Source organism: Mastigoproctus giganteus, chromosome 1 (assembly GCF_048544385.1).
Source record: "Mastigoproctus giganteus isolate SK-2022 chromosome 1, ASM4854438v1, whole genome shotgun sequence".
Lineage (NCBI taxonomy): Eukaryota > Metazoa > Arthropoda > Arachnida > Uropygi > Thelyphonidae > Mastigoproctus > Mastigoproctus giganteus.
Genome location: NC_143575.1, coordinates 248139179 through 248160362, shown reverse-complemented (window position 1 = coordinate 248160362; position 21184 = coordinate 248139179). Strand labels below are relative to the sequence as shown.

The 21184-nt window shown below is 33.9% G+C and overlaps 1 protein-coding gene across 1 annotated transcript in view; it reads left to right on the top strand.

The window, feature by feature from the left end:
* The window catches only part of Dus2 (Dihydrouridine synthase 2), a 74068-nt gene that overhangs the window by 37655 nt on the left and 15229 nt on the right, over nucleotides 1-21184 (top strand). The window contains exons 6-9 of the mRNA XM_090369537.1: nucleotides 2249-2362; nucleotides 8724-8881; nucleotides 10617-10782; nucleotides 17119-17240. Coding sequence (XP_090225663.1) covers nucleotides 2249-2362; nucleotides 8724-8881; nucleotides 10617-10782; nucleotides 17119-17240 — 560 coding nt within the window. The remainder of the gene's footprint in view (nucleotides 1-2248; nucleotides 2363-8723; nucleotides 8882-10616; nucleotides 10783-17118; nucleotides 17241-21184) is intronic.

Here is a 21184-nt window from a genome sequence, read left to right as displayed (position 1 = left end):
TTAATTAAAAAAATCAGAACCTAAAAAATGTTATATTACTTGAATTACCAAATTATTAATGTATTTTTAAAAAAAGTAAATACAATATTTAAATTTGTCAGAGCTCTATCTGTTTTGACAAAATTTTCAAAGTATTTTGTTGCTTACGCAAACCACATTTTAAATTTTCTGCTTCAATTTTCATTTGTTCCGGTGAAAATAGCTTATATTTTACGAAATGTTTTTTTTGAAAAATGCCTTTTTAGATTATATTCTTTAAAAACGGAAATAGTTTTGTTACAAACCAAACAAACAGCTTTATCGTCTATATTTGCAATTAAATATCTGAATGTCCAATTATCATTGAAAATGCGGCATTCGGCATCAATTTTTCTTTTTTTTTTCAATTGGCTCATTTTATGGGCTATAAATTATATTAAATTAAAAATTGTAATAATTAGAAAAGGCATAAAACATAAAATATCTCGCACCAATATTATTTTTTTAAATAAGAAGTCAAACCCAAAGGAACTTCGTTCGATTGATGCTACAATAATAATTAGGAAATAACTCTTTGACGCTGCGTAGAATCACTTGGTTACTGTTGTACTGGCTGCGATTCCCGATTGAACCGAATTAAGCCGAACGTTTACGGCGAGTGTAGTCAGGTATGGATTTTCTATATTTATGCATTTACTGAGGGGGCCGGATTCAACATCGTCGCGGGCCGGATGTGGCCCGCGGGCCGGCTGTTGCCCACCCCTGCTCTAGAATGAAAAGTTGGATTGGGGCCAAATTTTCAACTTATGTTCTGTTGGTCCTTGGGAAAATTTCTCGTCCAGTTAATGATTTTGCAGTCCTTGTTTCCTTCCCCTACAAAAATTGGCATAAATGAAAGTATGTATTTGCATTAGTTCACAAGAAAAATGTGGATTGTTATCCAGTTTTCCTGCATGTATTCTGACAGCCCATGGGATGGTTTTAAGTTAAATTCTGATTTCATAGCATTCTCTCCTCAGTTTCCCCCCTACGGAAATATTGCTATAAACTTGGAAGAGGAGCTCTGATCCATTTCAAAATTTCAGTGATTACTTAGAATATTTTATGAATCATTATAACAAATTTTCATGTCAGTGGGTTGACTTACGGTATTTTGTTATCAATCATGAATTATTACTATTTGTTAATGTGCCTGAAATGTAACACACTGTGTACATTAACTAACTTGTTTAATTTGAATCCCATATGCAATTCATCTGAATCTAGTTTCTTGAAATTTTGTGTAGAAATAAATTAAAAAGTTGACATAGTAGTAGTAAAGGCAAATGATGCAAGAAAGCAAGCGTATATAGCATCAGCCAAAAAAAAAAAAAAAACCTACATAGTTTACCCATCTGTACCCTCCAAGAATTTGTCTAGTTCTTGAATTTATTAAACCCATCCACTTCCACAACAACAGATGGGAGCCTGTTCCAACAATCAACCACCCGCTGGCTGATGGCAAACTTTTGCACATCTGTCATGCAAACTTCCTTCTTTAACTGGAATTTATGCCCCCTCCTGTGGGTAGCCTCAGCAAGTGGAAGAATGCCATTAACATTCAGCTTATTCAATGCATTCAAGACTTTAAACACCTCAATCGGATCTCCCTGCAGGTGCCTAATCTCAAGACACTGCAATTTATAGATCTGAAGCCTTTCTTGGTAAGAGCACCATTTTGTTCCCTTCACCAGTCTGGTTGCCCTTCTTTGCACCTATTCCAGCAAAACTACATCCTAAAGTGAGGCCTCCAGACCTGTATACGGTACTCAAGATGCAGCCTAACCATGGCCTTATATAATGCAGTAATAAGACTACATAGTAGTGATAAATGCTTTGAAAGTTAATAAACTACGCTACTCTATCCATTTGGTGTAATTTTTATTTAGAACAAAGTCATTACTTAGAAGATAAATCTGCAAACATATTCTTTACATCAGCCAAAGCAAAAAACACCTTCAATAGATCACACTATAAGAACTGATATTTTTTGGAAAAATAGTGAGCATTATTTATTTACAAAAATGCTATTTCAAGAGCCACTTTAGTTACAAAGTTTTCAGTTTGGAATACACTATTATTTCAGTCAATATGTAACAAAATATGTAATTTGTTGATATGTAATTATAACAAAATTTCTTTACTGTATCAGTTTCTGTAGTTTACACTGACTACAGTGTAAACTACTGGTACTGGGTTCTAATTAAATGATATTTGATTTCTTCTCCAGGGGGGAATGGGTGCCGCCTTATTGACTCAACCAGAGAAAGTGAAGAAGATTCTCACAACACTTGTTACAAATGTATCTTGTCCTGTAACTTGCAAAATAAGAGTGCTTCCAGAGGTAAATATGTGTACATAAAATAGTTGATATAACTAATATGGAAAGTATGAGACTCATTTCATTAATCTCTGAGAAGTTATCTAACCTAAACTGTCAGCAGGGCTTTCACATTTGATCAGAGAATTTTTTTTTATTAGAAATTTATGTGACTACCCTGCAAGTTTATTTTTATACAGGGGTGTATTAAATACCCTACATGCACACTTAGTTTTGATAAAAAAAGAATATATTCTGGTATGAAAGGGTAATATACCCTACCATTCAGAAACAGTACCTTCAGTACATATTAAACCAGTCTGACTTCAGTGGCAGGGGAAATCATGGAGACAATGAACAAGAGTACTGGATAATTTGATAAAATAGAATTCTAAAAGAAAGCAGCATGGTTTTGTAATGGAAATTCATGTTTAACTAAACAGTAAGCCAATTTTGATAGTCAGTCATGTTCTGGATGTAGGAAATAATTTGGACATCGTTTACTTGAGTTTCAGCAAAGCATTTGACTTAGTATCACATGAGATTCACCGGGGTTCGAGCCCGTCACCACCAAATATGGAGGATGCGGAAAGGTCAGGGAATGACCACCGCATATCCCGGAGCAATATGGCCTTAGTTGCTAATGCTCCTAAAAACCAAACAAACAAACAAACAACATGAGATTCTGATTAATGATTAGTCTTCAAATTGGACTAACATTAAGAAGTGGAATAACATAAGCCTTAAGGACTGGTACTGGAAATTCTGTCATTTCTAATTTTCTTAGATGACATTGATAAAGGGATGTAGGGCATGATGAATTGTCAGATAATTATCAGGAGATTAGTGCAAAACAATGCTTCAGGATGAGAAAATAGTCTTAAGGGATGATCAGAAAAGTGGCAAATAAATGCAGAAAAATGTAAGTTCTTGTGCTTGGGTACATAACAACATCAAAATAACTCATACACTGGTGGGGTTGAATTAATAAAATGTAGATGAGGAAAGGGATGTGGGAGTTGAGTATAAGGTGGACATAAAGTTCTGTGTGCTGTGTGACAGGTGGCAAAGAGGACCCATGGTGTCCTATCAATAATTTATAAAATACTTGTTTGTAGAGAAAAGAGGTCATAATTCCATTGTACAAGGCACTTGTAAAACCACACTTAGAATACTATGTCCAACTTTGGAAACCAAAAAAATAGTTAATACTAAGTTTTTGACTTACCAGTTTCACATTGTTGTTACTGCTATTCACTTAAATAGTATGTTGGATCACCCCTTTGACACACTCCACCCTCCTAGGTAGGCTTCCAATGAATGATAGACTGTAGCAGGTGTAATCCTCCATTCCTCCTGTAGGACTGTCCAGTGGACCTATTGATGTGAGACATGTTGGTCTGCCCATCACCTGGCATTTCCATTCATCTCAAAGGTGTTCCATAGGATTTAGATCAAGATTCTGTTCCAACTTTTGTATATTCATTTTGTAGTTTGTATTCAACAAATGCACAGGTATGGCACAGGGTATTATCTTTTTGAAACACATATCTATACTAAATAGCTGTCACATTGTAGGGAACATGAGATTGTCCTAAATGTTATGGTTGGCATCGCTGTTCGTAGTTCCCTTGGTCCTGGGTCAAACCAATAAAAACAACCTCCCACCAAAACTCTACATCCTTTTTAACTTTGTCATTGGCTGGCACAGTGTACTCCAGACATTCTACTCACCCTGCCATCTGACTGAAATGGAGTGTAGTAAGATTTGTCTCTCCATAGGACTGATTATCACTGCTCTGTGGACCAATTATAGCATTTATTGCACAATGCAAGGTGAGACCACTGATTTTGGTGAACAGTGTTTGGCTTATGCTCCACCACTCTAACATGAAAATTTGAGGCTGTGGAGTTCTGCAAGTATGTGTTTGTACAAACTTGATCTCCTGTTGACATCTGAAACTCCTGGTTGATGTGTTGCAGGGTTGTCTGAAATGACTGCCATACTGTTCTTATATGCTCTAATCATGTTGAGCAAGCTTCTGTGGTCTTCCTTTGCTGGATGGCAGTGGTACTGTCACACTGCCATTTCATGATAGCATCACCAACAGTCAACTTTGGATGTTGTAGGCAGCTGTCAATAATTGCACAAATCACAAATCTACAAGCCAGCAATGTAACATTACGCAATAACACCCTTCTTGAAATCATAGTTTAGCTCTACTTTTTTTAGAAGAATTGGCCATTCTTCCTCACCTGGAGGCACACACACACACACACACACACACACACACACACACACACACACACACACACACACACACACACACACACACACACACACACACATCATGGTAATAAGAACTGGTAACTGTGATACTGCGGGTTCACAGCATGCAATTCATATGAAGTGCTTGATCAAAGTGGGCAAGAGAATTGATCTCATGGGCTTCAAATGGTGATGATTGTTGGGTATCAGTATTACAGATATTGTGAATCTTGTGGGCTGTTCTCAGAGTGCCGTAGTTTAAAAAAAAAAAAAAAAAAAAAAAATGGTGGAATGACTGACCACAGACTCTAACCAGGGGGACAATCATCACTGTTTCCAAGATCATGATCCAATGAACCTTCCTTCCTCCACATAGGCTACAGGAGTAGGTGACCAGTAAAGGTACCCATGCTTACAGTCACCCATTGCCAACGGTGCTTAAAGTTTGAATATGAACAGTATCATTGGTGACTGGAAATGTTACGTTATCCAATGAATCACATTTCCTGCTTTGCCGTGTGGATGGTAGACGGAGGGTCTTGATGGCAAAGTTCAGAGAGGAATCACTCTGGTGTCCTGGTCCACCAGAAACAGGCAAGTGGTAGGAGTGTTATGGCATGGAGGATATTTTCCCAGGAATCTGTTAGAGCCCTCATGCCTCCAGATTGCACTCTGAATGCTAAAAACTACCTATCTATTATGTCAACGCCAGTAGCACAGTGATTATAACCACTCATTGGGTGGGAAAGGGCCAGGTTCAAATTCTGCCAATGGCATGAGGAACTTTTATGGGCTTTTTTGACTCAATGGCTGATTTGGTCACTCTCAGGTGTGGATAGCAAAGTCCAAGGAAACTCCAGTTTTTCATCCAGAAAAACAGACATTGATTAGAGAACTTATCTGCATATTACACATGGGCCGATGAATTCATTCTCAGGTGGCCCTTATATAACGGTTATTTTTTTACCTCATAGTGCTGATCATGTACATCCCTTCATGGTGACTGTCTTCCCAGATGGCACAGATGTGTTCCAGAAGAATGCGTGCTGCCATATTGTTGATATTGTTCGAGAGGGGTTTGCTAAATACAAAAGTGACTTCCAGAGGCTACGCTGACTACCGAATTCTCTGGATGACATGAATTGATAGATCTGGCATTTGGATCCTCCACCATGGACTAGCACAGATTTACAGGATGCAGTCCTGGTGTTGTGATACATCATAGCTCCTGCAAAGTTCAGAGGCCTTATAGAGGTCATGCCTCACCATGTCTGTAGTGTTCAAAGGACTTATAGAGTCAATACCTCACAGAGGCATCTAGATAGCTTTGTGAGGGGAATATATACATTTGATAAAAAAAAAAAACATTCGAGTATAAGTTGATAACAGAGCCTGATATTGATGAATAAGTCATATTTTTGCTTTGCATTTGTATTATATCACAAGAATACTAAACTTATAACCACAGTAAAATATCTTTCAGTACATTTGACTTTTAAAAAATATTAATATTTTATTATGAAATGAAAGACATGGAAAAAATTATCAGCATCACTAGTGAATAGTTCCCAGAATTCAAAAAAACTTTACTCATATTATTTAAAAGCTGATGCACATAAAATGCACTACTTTTCCTTATTTTAATCATAGAATATTTATTTACTTTGTACAAACTTAACCCCTGTTGACACCTTAAATTCCTGGTTGATGTTTTGCAGGGATGTCTGAGAAAATTGTCATGCTGTCCTTTCAAGTATTCTCTGGGCATCCAGACTCAGCTTCTGTGGTCATTCGTGGTTGGCACATTATAGCCTAGGTTGCTGTAAAATCAAATCAAATCAAATCTGTGGTTGTTGTGTACATTGCTGGCCAGTGGTGGCACCATCACACTTCCAATTCATTATATCACTGACAATCTAAAATATTTTAGAAAGATATTACTGTGGATAATACAGTGAAATACAATATGTGGATAATACAGTGAAATACAATATGTGGATAATACAGTGAAATACAATATGTGGATAATACAGCATTGATTGAAATACAGCATGTGGATAATACAGTGTTGATTGAAATACAGTATGTGCATAATATTTTTTTTTTTTTATCCAAGACTCAGCATGATTGCTTTTGCCTACAAACAGAAGACATTTTGATGTAGTCAGATTTGAAAAACAGTAAGTTACTTAAATCACTCATTTAACGAAAATAGTTTGACAAAAAACATTCATGCATGATTCTTCATCTGAATGAACACTTTTGTCATCTGGTGCTTTTCCTGTATAATTTCTTGTTGTGAAGGCAAATTTTCAAAACCATTTTGTTCTCGGAATTTGAGCAGAATGCAATGCTGTTTATCCTATATTTTGCTGGCTTTGTTGGAAGAGCAGCATGCAATCCTTTTTAACTCAACACTTACTTATAAAAGATTGTTTTGGAGTTACAACAGCTGCTAGGAGCAAAAATTTGATTCACCGTGATAAAGAAACAGGGACATTCCTTCATGACTTTTAATATCTTTATCAATCTCTTGTAGAGATATCCCATTTACTTAAATAGAGTGGCTGCAGATACTCTGTCCAGTTCTTGAACATATGAGAAAAGTAACTGATTATCATATAAATGATGGTGGAGGTAAATAATATGAATCTTCTGTTCATATTACTTTGCTTCAGTCCTTTGACAATTCTAAACAAGAAAAAATGGTGCCCAGTGTTTAAATAAATAATGGGCTCTGATTGCCCTTGCTTTGTAGTGCATGAACTGTGATAATTCTTGCTCTGCAATGCATGGACTGTGATCATTCTTGCTCTTCAGTGTGTGGATGTGATCATTCTTGAGCATTAAGCTAATATTTTCCAGGCATTTTATTCTGACTAGTTATTCTTCCATTTTACTAATTGTCGAAAAACCTTTTTTAATGTACCATTAGATGGGAGCTACTGTATTGGTTTAAAATAGACAAAGTGGACTCTGATCATTTTACCCCTGTACACTTCAATTTAATGATATGTGTTTATTATTGTTAGTAATAGGTCACAGAATTCTGCCCAGGAGGTTGGTTATTAGACTGCAACTACAACATTCAGTTCAGCATTTTTTTCCTAAAAGAATCAAGAAATAGAAAAGAAAACAAATTGCATTGAATTTGAAGATTGATAGCTGGATCCAAATGTTTATTCAGAGAAGCAACAGTAGCATACAAAACTTACTTACCTGCCAAACAACATGAAAATAAAAACAGTACAACAGTATGGTGCGTGCCTAGTAAACTTTCAAACCATAAGATGGAGTTGTAGGTAAAATTTTTTGATAAAAAGGTGCATCTTATAGTCTGGAAATAAAGTAGCTGTCTTTGAGGCAGTTGCCTTTTCAGTTACTACAGACTTGATAATCTATCTCCAGAGAGTGTGGACTTGGAAAAATCATCATAGTAGCAAGCTGGCATAAGGTATTCATTATACTTGTAGGTTAATTAAGTTCCAACTGCATTTTGTACCAATAAACTTACAAATTTGCATATATATATATATATATATGTAGCATGAATTGTGATCATTAAAGAAATTATAATTTGTTTAATGATTATTGTTTATAATATTGCATGTATGTACATTTGTTTGACGATCACTGTTATAGCTGTTTCGATGAGTGAGCAATTGTCCCTATCTCCCAATATAAAGAATACAATACTTTTAAGATGCAGTGGCATTAAAAAATATATCCTGTATATATTTAATCAAAAAAAAGGGGGGGAAAGTTCTATAATTTTTTTTTCTCCAGCAATGGATTAAAATTATCCGTTTTGTATCTTTGATGTACAGCTCCAGACATTAGCTCCAGAGAAAATTAAAATTGGATTTTTCTTCCCAGTGGGGGACATCTCCTGAAGTTTATAGAATTAATTTAATAAATATAACTATGAGCATGTTAATTTTTAGCATATCTAGTCATTTAGTGATTGGGCTTCTGAGTTTAATGTTTAGGCAGCTTGGCAATTAATGTAATTATGAAACAAAAGCCATTGCCAAAGTAGATAAATGTATTTATTTGCAGTCATGATTCTTATGTTTTTATGAAAAAATTATTGCTTACAAATGTACTGTTATGTAGGTGGAGAGTACCGTGACACTTGCAAAAATAATTGAGAGCACAGGAGTATCAGCATTAGCAATACATGGAAGGACAAAGGAAGAGAGGCCACAACATAAAAATCGCAACCATGTGATACGAGCTGTTGCTGAGGCAACCAACATTCCTATAATTGCAAAGTAAGTTTTAACTTGCATTGCTGTTGCACAACAGCATTTACTATTTCAGGTGATCATATTGTAGTCAGTAAAAATTAAAACAATGAAATATACACCATTTGCTACTACAACTGATTGTATATAATTTTATTCATCATAAGAAAGGTGGTTTGTTTTTCCTTCCAAAATATAAAGTCTATAGCTGATAAACCAATGACATAAGCTTCACAATCACGTCACCAAAGAGCCACTGTCAAGTTTCTTTAATGCTGCAACCTTTTCCACAATACATTGCCCTTTAGTATTAGAATTAGCCATATGGGGCAAGTTTGGCTTTACTGGCCAAAAAAAAAAAGTAGATAAGAAAATACAAATTATGCACTTCACTTAGATAACTATCCAGTTGACCTTTGAATTTCTTCAGATTGTTAGCCTCAACTACCTGGGAAGGCAACTTGTTCCAGTAATCAACAACTCGCTGACTAAAAGAAAACTTCGTATAATCTAGTCTAAACTTCTGCTTCCATAATTTGAATTTATATCCCCTACTTCTGGAATTCTTTATAACTGAAAATTCCACCTTCATTTATTTTACTAATTACTTAGAGCTTTATAAACCACAATAAGGTCCCCTGGAAAGAATCTGGTTGCCAGATTCTTTAAAGGGACCTGATTGTAGCTCTGCAGCCCATATAATTGAAGTCTTTCCTCATATGGTCGCTCTTTGGCTGATCTCACCATGCATGTTACCCATCTTGGGACCCTTTCAAGAAGCTCAATGTCTTTTTTCAGATAAGGTCTCTGTGTTTGGACACAGTATTCCAAATATAGTTAATGTACCACATCACATATCACAGTTTGTAAGATATTTGTTCAGTTATTACTATTTTTAATAAAACTTAAGTTTCTGATAACAAGAAAATGATGTATTTTTGTTAGCTATTGGAACATAACCTGCGGTTTTGTATTGGTTCATAGTCCTGTATAACAGGGTTTTGCACTACATGAAATTTTATAGGAACCTGACTACCATGTTATACAAGGGTTACCTGTACTGTTATCCATGGTTCAGCCTAAGTTGCTAATATCTTTTTTAAATTGTATAGCATCATCTGAAAAGGTGAACCCACTATACATTTAAAAATCTGTGACTCTACCAGGACAGCTGTTTCAGAGTTTACTCTGTCATCAGCTGGTGGGTAAGTTCTAATAACAAGCCCAACTGTGAATAATGTATTTTGTGTGGGTGAACATGTAAGCACTGTATGGAAATAAAAAACTTCCATTTAGACACTTTTATACCTTTTACTCCAGAACTGAGCTGCATTTGCCTTGCACAGTATAATACCACTACTTCATTACTAGTGAAATTGTAAGAATGTACCAGGAGTTAGATCTCATGTAGGTTAAAATCACATTTCTTCCTTAAATAACTTGTTTATTAGGTACCATTGAGAACTGTTAAGATATAATTTTCCTGTTCAAAAAAAAAAAAAAAAGGTGAATAAAAGGATAACAATAAGATCTTGGACACAAATGAATAGATTCCAGCCAATATGAAGTGGTAACGATGAAATAATGATGGAATAGTATAGAAAGAAATATTAATCCAAAATCAAAGGAATATTAATCCAATATTAATTTAAATAAATATATAATTTACTTTCTTTGAATGATCAGTTAATCTTGTTTTCTTTGAAAATCTTTTAAAAAACTGATTATTAGTTGGTGAAATGAAATGATTAATTATTTTCAGTGGTGGATCAGGAGAAATAGCAACATATGAAGATATATGGAAATTTTGTCGTGATTCAGGTGCATCATCTGTAATGCTTGCCCGTCAAGCAGAAAAGAATTGCTCCATTTTTAGAAGATGTGGTAAATTGCCGATTGATGATGTAATCAAGGCGTATCTTAAATATGTAAGTGTATTTTGTTTGTGTTTTTTACATTGCAGCTAAAACTCACATATGCATTGACTCAAATACTGCACTGACTTAAAGTGATTGTCTACCCATAATTGTCTTATTCAAACTTTACTGTATTTTTTTTTTAAATGCTTTTTTCACTATCAGATCAGTATTTTGTCCCTATCACAGATGTCTCCTTTTATCATAATGTGTTTATTATTGACTCCATTTGGATAGCGTTTGAGCATGTGAGATCACCATATATATGGTGATCCCAAACACGAATAAGTTGTTGGAACTCATAGTGCTTCATAGATTGGTTGAGGGGCTGGGAAACCATAATGAACTGTTAGTCCAGGTCTTGAATTTCTCTAGGTTGCAGTTTTCGGGAAATGAATATGGAAGAATGTTATTCCAGAGAATTGAAGTAGAAAGAAAAAAAAAAAAAAAAAAATAGAAGAAAAGCTAATTTACAGTAAGCTGTAAATGGATGTTGCACATGTCCAATTAGTTTAAAGAAAATTTATGGAATTGGAGATGCCAGTTGAGAACAGATGCTTATGGAAACATCTACAGAAAATGCATGCCAGTTTTGCAGCAGAAACTGGTCATCTGCAATAGGGAATGAAGTAGTTTGAAAGAAAGTTGTTTGATTAACCTGATGTATTCTTTAGAACAAAGCCAATGGGTCTGACATATGTTGGAACAGTATTTCATCATAGAGCAGATTTGAGATGTATACAAGGGCTTAGAAGAAAATGTTGGAAGCAAATTCAGAGGAAGCTATAATTGTAATATTTTTCTGCCAAAAAAAGGTTCAAAACTAAGACTATTTCAATAACGAAATTCCTAAATTATTTCTAGAGATCTCGTACTTTTTGTCATTGTCTATTACAATATATGTCAAACAGGAAGAAAGCATCCAAGGGTACCATCATCAGCAAAATTATTGATATGATTTTTTAACAATTGAAGGAAAAATTATTGATGTACAAAATGGAGAAGAGCGATTAAATGAACAGAACTTTAACCCTTTGAGGAGTGAGTTTCCATGAATTAAAGTGAATTCATGGGGTTGAGTTTTCTGATGGGATGACCTTTTGGAGTGAATTTCTTCGTGGAATTTTTTTAATTTGTAAAAATGAAAACTTGCACACGTTTTTAAATATTAATTTGTTCTTACTTTGACTTGATTGCTGAACAGTAGAGTGAAATTGCTGTCAAAAATCAAATGAGAATTTAAAAATATATATAAAAACAAAAATTCATAAAAAAACTCACTATTTTGTTTTTGATATAATAGCCTTGTGCATCTATTTATGTATCACTTGATTCAATTACATCAACTCCTGAATTTGAATTTCACATAGTTTATAATAGATTTCAGCACCAGAAGGTGCTGCAGTCTATTACAAACTGTCTGCAATTATTTGGAAATACAGATAAGTGGCAGCACCTACAGAAGATTTTCAGAACCGTTCTTACATAAATGGATACATAATCTTGAAAATGTAAATATATGTGTGTACTCCTCAAAGGGTTAGGTGTATTCTAGCACTGGTGAATTTGTCTGTATTGTCTGCTACTAGGCTGAAAAAAATCAGCTGTATGTTCAGTGTTACTCCAAAATATGAAATATCCCACTTTCATCATTTATCATAGCGTTAAAAATAGTCTAGTGATTATCATGCTTACTGGTTATGCCAAGTAACAATTTTTTTTTTTTTTTGCAATTCCTGTTACTGCTTTAATGGAAATTTTTTTGCAGTGTTGTTTTCCTCCATTCCTACCTAGTGTGGATCTCAAGCCATGCGTGTGGGATTCCTTTCCTGTTTCTCCTTCTTACCCCAAAAACAAAATAAACATTTGTTTTCAGGGTTTATATGTAATTGGCATTACACTATAAAATTGTTCATGTTCGTTAAGAGGTATTATATAAATTTTGAGAATATGTGATATTGAAGACGGTTACCATTTTTTTAAAAGTTTGGTATAATTCAGGGGTGTCCAACCCACAGGCTGCATGCTGCCCACTCTTTCACACTGGGTAACCTCCGGCTATGTAGGCAGCCTTTAAATGTTATGCGTCCTCTGTTTAAATTTAGTGTGTCACAAAATATAGTTTCACATTGACTTGAAAATATTTGATTTTTTTAAAATGTTCGACTTTTTCTGTATTATTTGCTCATGTTATGTGTATTGGTCTCAGAATTTAGCAATATTATTATAACCATATGGTAAGAATGTTATTAGTATTATGTAATTGTTGAATTTTCATATTTAATTATTAAATGTTAAAAAAAAAATAATTACAAATGTAGATAACAAAAATTAATTGTTTCGAAAAATGCATAATTAGTGGTAAGAAAGTGGTTTGTGGCCCACGACACACTTGTTGTGGCAACCTTCAGCATTTTATCTGTTTTGGCCTATAGGCTAAAAAGGTGGGACATTCTTGGTATGCTGTCATATAAGAATTCATTGAAATTTTACTCTGAGTACTATTTATTTTGTTTAAAAGTTTTAGAATAACATGTGAATCTTTTTCTGAACTTATACATTGATTCTTCTCTCTCTCTCTCTCTCTCTCTCTGTGTAGAAACATTTATTAATTACTGCTAAGTATAAAACTTGCAGTAAAGAAATTCAAGAAAAGATTTTTATCGTTGTATATTTAAAAGCACTATTATTTTTATAGCGGACTATCACTGTATTTTTTTATAAATCATATTACACTACACAACCATTTTCTGTGATTAACTAAATATTCTGCACAACCATTTTCTAAATTTGATGAAAAAAATTCATCAAATTTATCAAAAATCTATTTATTCATCACTGCACTATTTTGATGGAGACATTTGAGAACACATTCTACAGAATAATTATCTGTTCTTCTTTTTCAATATATATTAAATAATTTGGATAAATTCACTTATCTAGCATTTTAGTTTATTTATGAACATTAAACACATTATAAATCTAAGCACATAGAATACTTAGAAAGTCTACCTGCTGAAAATTAATCCTGAACTAAAAATATCCATCTGAGATCTAAATCATGTGTTGAAAATGCAGGATTGACTTTGAGCTGGTTGATTTTTAAGGTGCTCAGATTTTAGAAATATATTTCATATTTTCTATAGAAATTAGAAGATAGACATGTGAGTATTTATGTTATATATAGCACTGAAGAAGTAGAATGGTATATTATTTTATAGACATCTGTTTTCAAATTTGCTGGGTTTTTTTCTATTCTTAAGTTTGTCTAATATATAACAATGCAGTCAGAGAGTTGATGTTGAAGTGTATAAAATCAGACAAGCTTAGATGGTGTGTAAAATAAAACTGGAAACTTAAGACAGACAAAAATTAGTCCTTTGTATAATTTTTCAGTTAATAATATATAACACCTCCTTAAGCTTGAATCACTTCAAATTCTTGGGTAGGATTCAACTATATATGACTCCTTAAATAGTTTATATAAATATTAGGCTATTCAGGGAAAAAATTAAGACCATAATTCATTCAGGTTTCACAGATGCTGTTGTTGCATTTTCTCTTCTGTTCAAGATAGTCCCATACATTCTCAATAGAATTTAAATCTTGTGACATGGCTAGCCATTTTAAATGCCCCACCATTCCCTTGTGAATTGGACAGTTGCCATACTGGAATACAGTATACACTGCACTCATTTCTGACATTTTACAGAATTTGTATTTAGGAGCTGTTCTATATTAATACTCCTGTATTCCAGTATGAGTTGTCTTCACAACTCATACTGGAATACAGGCCAGGTGGGAAGGAGCAGCAGTGCGTAGCACACGCTTCTTGATTAGACCGGGGTTCGAACCCGTCACCACCAAATATGGAGGATGCGGAAAGGTCAGGGAATGACCACCGCATATCCCGGAGCAATATGGCCTTAGTTGCTAATGCTCCTAAAAAAACCAAAATAACGAACTGGAATACAGGAGAATTAAAATGACGAGTATCCTTCAGATGTTCAGCACAAGGCACAACCTGATTATCCAGAATATTTGTATAGCCAGCCTGATTCATCCAGGTTGGCCTTTCAAGTAGAGGACCCACTTCATAATAGTTAAAACAATCCCCAAAGCATTACTGATCCATTGCCAGTTTGTATGATATCTTGTACATAGTATGGATGAAATGCCTCATTGCTTTTTCTGTGAACTCAGTTATTGTTAGAGTATAGGAAAAATTCGGATCCATATCAATAGTCTAGTTCTTATGCCTTTCAAGTCCCTATTGGCTTGACTTTTTTATGTCCAGTTAACAATGTCCTTTTTTGGTGGGGGGGCCCTATTCCAACATTCATTTTGTGTGATTCTCTTTGCCATTTTCTCTCAGAAATCAGCAGATGATGTCCTTGATTAACTGTTTGTAGTAGTAGTAGTAATTGGCATTACACTATGAAATTGTTCATGTTTGTTAAGAGGTATTATATAAATTTTGAGAATATGTGATATTGAAGACAGTTACTATTTTTTAAAAAGTATAGTATAATTCAGGGGTGTCCAACCCCTGAAATAGTAGTAGTAGTAGTGGCATGTGATGCAAGAAAGCAAGTGTATGAGCTGATGCAGCATCAGCCAAAAAAAAAAAAAAATCACACCATTTCCTCCAAATTGCCAGTCCAGTTCCTCCTTAAATTTATTAAACCTATCAACTTCCACAAAGACAGATGGAAGTCTGTTCCAGCAATTAACCATCTGCTGGCTAAAGGCAAATTTCTGTACATCTATTCTACATCTATCTTTTCTTAATTTGAATTTATGCCCCCTTAGGTTCGTAATCTGACAAGTGGAAGGATCCCATCAGAATTCAGTGTGCTCAACCCATTCAAGGCCTTATACACCTCAATCAGATCACCATGCAGGTGCCTAGTTTCCAGCCCCTGCAATTTGCAGAACTTAAGCCTCTCTTGGTAAGAGGATCCCTTCATTCCCCTCACCAATCTTGTTGCTCTTCTCTGTACACGCTCAAGCAAATCTACATCCTTCCTAAAATGAGGCCTCCAGACCTGTACGCAGTACTCAAGTCGTGGCCTGACCATTGCCTTATACAGAGGGACAATCACCTCCTTTTCCCTGCTAGCAAAATTCCTAGATATCATTGACAAAACCCCATGACTTGCCCTGGCAGACTGTCTGCATTGCTCAGAAAACTTCATATCTGACTGCACAATTACTCCCAGGTCTTTTTCATTTTCTACCACCTTAAGTGTAGCACCACACAGTTGGTACGTTTCTCTGGGGTTACTTCTACCCATACGCAGTACTTTGCATATGTCAAGGTTAAACTTCAGTTGCCACTTAGCCCATCTGCCCAAATTTTCTAGATCCTGTTCAGTAGCACACTGTCATTAACAACCCTGCCAACCTTTGTATCATCTGAAAACTTTGACACTAAGCCTGATATACCTTCATCAATATCATTGATAAATATACAAAACAACAGTGGACCCAACACCGAACCATGTGGGACTCCACTAATAACATTAGTCCACGAACAAACTGAAGATAGCAAACAAACTGAATGAGTATTTTGCATCTACATTCACAGATGAGGAGTTATTAAAGTTTGAAAATGGCATAAGGTTATCAAATTGTTGCAGGGTGCTTAATGATTTTGTAATAACTGAGAGCAAAGTGGAGGAGAAATTGTTGAAGTTAAACATAAGAAAGGCACCTGGGGTAGTTCTTGTCTTGTTTGAAGCTTTTTTCATGTTAGACATGATATTTTTATCTTGGGATAGACTTTTGATCACAATTCTGCCTCTTATATTTGATTGATTTCAACTTGCACCATTCCTTAGAAGCTCTTATTACTGTTTTTTCAGAAACACCAGCAAATTCCAGATATCCTTTAGGCCTGTCAAATGCTATCACTTGTTTTTACCACTCACTAACATATTCTATCACTTGTTTTTACCACTCACTAACATATTCTCTGCATCCCATTGTTCATGGTGAAAACTCTTTCTTCTTCAGCCACAGCTGCTATGTCTGTAAATAGAGAAAACAGGTTAACCTTATACTCTAATTTCAGTTCTGTGTTACCTAACAAACATGAAAGATACACATGTTCAATCTGTTATATGCCCTAAATACCACAAATGACTAAGTTTTTGTCCAGTGTCTGTATAAGTAATTTTGTTATGCATGGTTTTATATTTCTAGGCAGAAAGTGTATTGTAACTATAAATTTTGTTTTTTGTTTATGTATGAATTTTCGTTTATGAATTTTTCAGTTTTGTTACAGTTCACTCAAATAAATCACTTGAAACAGGGATTAATTTTTTAATTTGTGTTTTTATGTAGGCAATTGATTTTGATAACAATGCTATCAATACAAAATACTGCATTCAGCAAATATTGGGTTCCCTTCAAGATACAGACAGGGGAAGAGCATTGCTAAATGCTCAACAAATGGAGGAAATATGGTAAATGAATTTAATTTTAAATGTTTTAATCATATTTGAAATTAATATATATTCAATTATTGCATTGTTAGTTTCAAGCTTTCATAGAAAATTGCCATTTTATAATTCTTGATTGCAATTCTCACTTACCATTAGGTAACTTGGCTTCCAAATCTTATTTTTGCACTTTGTCTCTTAAGAGAAACATGTTAGAGGGTATTTATATATGTTTATATATATCAAATGTACTTAGTTTTGCCTCTGGAGAGCAGAGTTGTCTGATAAAAATTGAAAACTGGTTGCCTTCCATGAAACCTTTATTGAAATAGTATCCATAAGTAATGAGACATAAGTAATCAGTAATGACATCACAATGATTTCCCTCCACCCATACACACAACCGCCAAAAAAAAAAAAAAAAAAAAATCCTAGAACTGGCTAGCATTTGGTATTACTGGGACGTTCTGGAGAAGAATTAGGAGCAGCACAGTACATGGAAATTATGGGTCAAAAATGGCTTTACATCACTGACAGTAATAATCCTCCCTCACCCCCTCTCTAAATTGACATACATAATATAAATGTATATTAGATGTGCTTTTAGATTTACGCACTTATGAGAATGAAAGTGACACTTACTTAAATCTATCTTGAGCGATAGTATCCAGATAGATGTGAAAGTATATCATATCATAAAGAAGAATGTGAGAAATTCATAAACACTCAGTGATCATTGAATTGTGACCACCTACCTAATACAAAAGTTGTGTTGAGAAGTTATTAACATTCATTATTCAAACTGAATACCAATAAAAACTGGTTTGTTAATGTGTGCAGTGTGTTACATTTCAGGAATTTGATCATATCAAAATTGTGACCACCCCAGCCATTACAGATTGGGTAGCATAATTTCAATTTATTGATCACTAAGTGTACATTCAAATGCCTTTGAATTTAGCACTAAGGAAAAGGATTTAAATTATGAATCAAATCTGTTAAAAAAAAAAAAAAGTCCTGAATAGAGAATATGTGCTATCATATATTTAAATAAAGATTTATATATATGGGGTATTTCATTTCATTGTCATTTAGTGTTTAGTTTATGAGACTTGCTTTCCTGACCTTTCATGATAACTAGTCAAAATCAATGTAAAGTTTTCAGGTAAGATTTTGATTTCTAACCTTAAAATTTGCCAAATTAACCGGTTTTTTTTTTTTTTTTTTTTTTTTTTCCCCAATGAGAAAGTTGTTCCCCCTTATTGTTTTAGCCTGCAAATTTTTCAAATGCTCTTTAAGACATCTGATTTTAAAAAAATGGCCTAAAAAGGTGAAAAATTGTATATTCACTATTTTGCTATCTATGCCTTATTGTATTGTTTGATACTATATACATACTTGATCAGTCATTGCCAATAATTTACTGCATCCATATGTTAACTGACAAATATACCCGTGATTATTTGTATAGGAAAAAATTTGTTTTCATTCTTATTTTAAGTTGTAGCAGCAAGTTCAGGAAAATCAACCTGTGAAAGCAACTTTTTTCACAAAGTTAACACATTTCATGTTGAGGTGTAGAGGAGGATACACTTCCATTTGTCTGATAAATTAGGTTTAAAAAATAAATTTGTGTTTTTAGGCTAAACAAATGATAAGGGACAACCTTCTCATCGAGAAAAAGCAATTGATTAGGCAAATTTTAAAGATGAAAATTGTAAAACCTTACCTGAGATTTTACAATATCTTTTACAGTAAGTCTTGTGTCAGTTTTGGCTAAATGTTTTGAAAGTTCAGGAAAAAAATGTAATGAAAAAGGTTTCCATAAAAATCTAAAATTAAAACTAAGCAAAGTAACTGCCAGTGAACATTAAATTAAACACTGTGTGTATTAGAATAGACTGAATGATGGAAAGAAGTTAGATTTATGGAGCATCATCCTTAAAAAAAAAAAGAAAATAAATAAATAAAAATGTTATTTCAATCCTTGCATCTCTCCAGCCATTTGTTTTCTCTGGGTAAGTCATTTGTTTTCATTATTGATTCAATCCCTAGAATCAGTACTAGAGAACTTAAGTAAATTTAAATTTACATAAGTGCTCCAGTACCAAAACCTCATATAACCATATCCTATAATAACATTTTAGACACAATTCCATACTGCTTTTTGTGGCAGTTCTGTGGAATTCAATTAGGTCTGGACTATCCTAATAATAATAATAATAAGAGAAGAATTTTACTTTTAAAATGTTTGTGTGCAATTTGTTTGCATGCCTTTATAATAGATAATAATCACGTATACATTTTCAAGAGTATGGTTTCAGAACAAATAAAAAAATAATAATAGCAGTGAAAATGAAAATGGCCTCCTGTATTTATTTTCATTATTAACATTTCATTAATTAGAAGATCCCAAAAAATTGCCTCAAGACAGAAAGCTAAACTTTAATACCCTAGGACCAGATCCAAACGTGTTTAACCCTTTCAGTAATACATACTTAGAACTATGTTTCTTGTGTGTTGGCCCTGGGCAGTATGTATGTAGATCTGAGTACAGGTGACCCCCACTTAATGCTGATAACTTGTTCCGGAAAAACGGAGTGCTAAGCGAGCGCCGCATTCCCATAAGGTAACATATGTATTTGTAAGTTGCGGTCGGTGCCATAGGATATTTCCTAATCAATAATAAATGGTAGTGAAAAGATGCACAAATGTCGGTCAAGATATTTAATATTCAAATATTTGTACATATAAAATATTCTGCATTACATACATATATAATTATGTGGTAACTACTTACGTATCAAAATTAAACTTAAAATTCCAATTAAAATCATGAATTTAATTGATCTAAATTGATTTAATTTAATTGATGAATTTAATCATGAAAAATGTGTTGATTTTGGGTTGGCACTCTTCTAAATAAACTAAAAGGGGTATTAATTTTAAATCCCCCACAGCGTTACCACCCAACAATAAAGTCACCCGATCCTCGCCGCTTTGAAACCTGGCATGGTTTTTTTTTTTCTTCTTTCAATATGAAACTTCTTTTGTTTCCACAAAAGTCCTGCTTCATCTATGTTATAAACTTGTTGAGAAGTATAACATACAATACCCCTCTTCAATAATTTTAACAAGTTCTTTTTTGAAAGTTTCGGCTCCTTGATCTGCACTTGCAGCTTCTCCCCTAGATTTTAAATCTATTCAACCAACCCTTACCAGTTTTAAATGGTTCCACTTTCTTTTTTTTTTAGGTGAGTTTTCTTCAGATCATCATATTGGCTAATCTCTCTCTCTCTTTTATAATATTTAACTTAACTGAATTCTGCATTGGATATTATCTTCAATAAAATTAGTTAAAGTCTTTCCATTTCAATCCTAATAGTCGGCCTAGCCCTAGTTTCTTGCAGTGGAACAGCTATATTTCCTGCTGCTAAAATTAATTCTTTATTTTTTTATAATTGTTCTTACAGTTAAAGTTGCAAGTCCTAAATTATTGCACACATTCGCTTGTTGTTGACCGGAATCAATATCGATTCACTTCAAAACGTCTAATTTAATTTTCAAATTCAGTCTTTTTCTTACATTTATAGTCTTCGTACTGCATCCAGGCGTTGTTGCTTTTTCATTCTTATCAGCCATTATTAACTTTTTGAAAATGTAACTGCGTTGGTTGCATTAATTATGATTCAATGTTCAAGTAAACTGTCCATTACACACGATGTCTAATACTGTACTGAGTGATGATTAGTCTTTAGATAAATGCATATAACGCAAATATTACAGGCAATATACTTGATAATTTTTTTAAATGTTGATATTGGAACTACATAACAAGTCACTGTACTGCATTAAATTAGCGTGCAAGAAAATTTCACTGAGCATGGGAAAATTTCTCAAGTCGGCATGGGAAACGTTTTAATGCTGTTTTTGCTATTCATTTTCAAGCTATCGACTCCATCAAATGA